This window comes from Montipora foliosa, chromosome 9, assembly GCF_036669935.1.
Source record: "Montipora foliosa isolate CH-2021 chromosome 9, ASM3666993v2, whole genome shotgun sequence".
Classification (NCBI taxonomy): domain Eukaryota; kingdom Metazoa; phylum Cnidaria; class Anthozoa; order Scleractinia; family Acroporidae; genus Montipora; species Montipora foliosa.
Window position 1 is genome coordinate 8460740 of NC_090877.1, and position 2500 is coordinate 8463239.

General features: G+C 32.9%; 1 protein-coding gene across 1 annotated transcript in view; it reads right to left on the reverse strand.

Moving 5' to 3' along the window:
- LOC137969563 (mitochondrial Rho GTPase 1-A-like) overlaps positions 1-2500 on the reverse strand; it is a 23302-nt gene that overhangs the window by 11239 nt on the left and 9563 nt on the right. The window contains exons 14-17 of the mRNA XM_068815864.1: positions 2408-2492; positions 1421-1456; positions 1199-1308; positions 316-416 (exon numbers count right to left, since the gene is read on the reverse strand). Of these exons, the coding sequence (XP_068671965.1) occupies positions 316-416; positions 1199-1308; positions 1421-1456; positions 2408-2492 (332 nt within the window). The remainder of the gene's footprint in view (positions 1-315; positions 417-1198; positions 1309-1420; positions 1457-2407; positions 2493-2500) is intronic.

A 2500-nucleotide genomic window follows, 5' to 3' on the forward strand; every position in this document is an offset into this window, starting at 1 on the left:
CCTACCTGATGTACCTCGCGGAATTTGTTTACTTGTTATAAAGGAACATGACGGACGAAAGCGTGACCAAGATACGGTGGCACACGAGGGAGCATGAAAAAATCAGTTTACTTCAGGCGGTTTAGTTGGTGTGGATACGGTGTTGAAATGATTTTACATTTAAACGTTTAAATCCCTGATTTATGCAAACAATGAAACTGCTACACGGATGCTACCAATTGAATACGAGAGAAGGTACAGTAAAAATTCCATCACTGAAATACCTGCCTGAAAATGAAAACTAGAAAAAAAGTACTTTAATATTTCCCACTTTACCTGTTATTGCAGTTGAAAGAGAAGGTTCATTTTCTTGGTGAGTGTAACCAAACGATGCTAAGTAGGCCAGTAGCCTAGTGTAATCCAAGAATGCTGTTAAACTGAAAAAATAATTGATTAGTTTTATTTGGATCGTAGCGTCACTTAAACAGTGCCAATCATCTGTTAAGCCACCCACCCAACCCCTCTCAACTAAGGTATCCTTCCCTGAATAATTAAACCAATCGAATGGATTTTCCCTATAATAATAATAATAATAATAATAATAATAATAATAATAATAATAATAATAATAATAATAATAATAATAATAAACAGACAAAATATGCTGATTTAAGGGCAAGCTTAAAGAGATTGTATCCCGGTTATAATGTTATTCAAGTTAATTTAGTGTTTGATTTTCTGGCCGGGTACCATAAAGAACTGATTCACAATTTAAAGAATGTAGGACTCTCTGATAGTATGAACGTGATCAGCGAATGTCAAAAATGGGTAATCGCACAAAACTGTGAAATAGTGAAAGCTTTTCATAGCCGTAAATGAAGCATCAGTCTATTTGAAACATGATAGGAAATTGCCCAGATTATTGTAATCTGCAGTTTCACTACGATCCGCACTTGCAAACAAAGTGGAAGTTTGAAATAAGCACAATAATGATAATGATAATGATAATGATAATGATAATGATAATGATAATGATAATGATAATGATAATGATAATGATAATGATAATGATAATGATAATGATAATGATAATGATAATGATAATGATAATGATAATGATAATGATAATGATAATGATAATGATAATGATAATGATAATGATAATGATAATAATAATAATAATAATAATAATAAAGTGTATATCAAAGGTGCTACTTACGTCCACTGAGCCAAAAATCCCTGAAGGGTTATCCAACCTTTGGTATTTGTTTGTACAGAGCTAAGAACATCGTCTCCCCAAGGCATAGAGAGGCATGTACTAAATACTTCCTAAACCAAATCAGAGTGCTGGCAGTTAATTCACAAAGAAATATCTCTCTCTAAAATGGACCAAATATACCGGTAACAATAACTTATGTAATAAAATGATATTATTGTCTACCTGCAATTCTTGCGGACTCAGGGCCTCATCTCCATCCTTTGACAGTGAACAATAATAATATTAACACATTTTATTGAAGAGAATATATACATATATATTTAACAATTATTCTACGAGGGCGCGCTGGATATGAAATGATATATATAACCAACAAGGCGCGTAGCGCAGAGTTGGTTATGATCATTTCATATCCAGCAAGCCCGAGTAGAATAATTGTTTTATTAAAAACCTCAACATCACAACTCTTTTATGTTTAATTTATTTGCTGCTGTGTTTCTCGGAGCCACAAAACTGTGCATTTTCTGCTGTGTTCATTGACCATATTTGGTAGTGCAGGTATATGAGCTGATAACCTGTGTTCAGTGAGCCAATGAAAATGCTGGAAATGTGATATCCGTAGTTCAGTTTTTAATAAATATCTATATATTAAGGATATGAAAATTAATACCTTTGTGAACCAAAGATCATCACAACTACTGAAAAAACACGGGAGTTTTTTTTTTTTGCTTCTTTACAAAGTTGCTTTCAATGTTTCCTCAACTATGATGATCTTTCTTAGAAATTTATCATACCGCTAATATTAACAGTTACTTTAAAAATGTAAATGACTGGTAAGCATAGTCTATCATAGCTTGAATTTCAGCCGCCTTTTTAGGGTTAGGATTTTGAAACAATGGAGTCCTGGGGTTTACCCACATATAGTTCATCATGATTTTGAATGCAAATGAGAATGAATAAGCACAAGAAAAAAAATTTTATTTACAAAGACTAGCACAATGGAACAAGTCCATAAGGCAAATGCAATATTATTTATTTATCACAGATGATGCAAAATCCAGGATCCTAGACATGATTGCTTTTCACAACAACAGATCTAGGCTTTTAAGTCCAACACAAAAGTCAACATGTCAAAGTGTCTTAAAAAAATTGAAATGTACCTTTTGGATAATGAAAAGGAATAATACCCCCTTTTCATTTGTCACGAACCTTGTCATGCCTGTTGAAGAGGTCGATAAGAAACTGATATCCAGCGTCTGACAATTCAACCGTCTGATCTGAACCCATATCAATCCTTTGAAA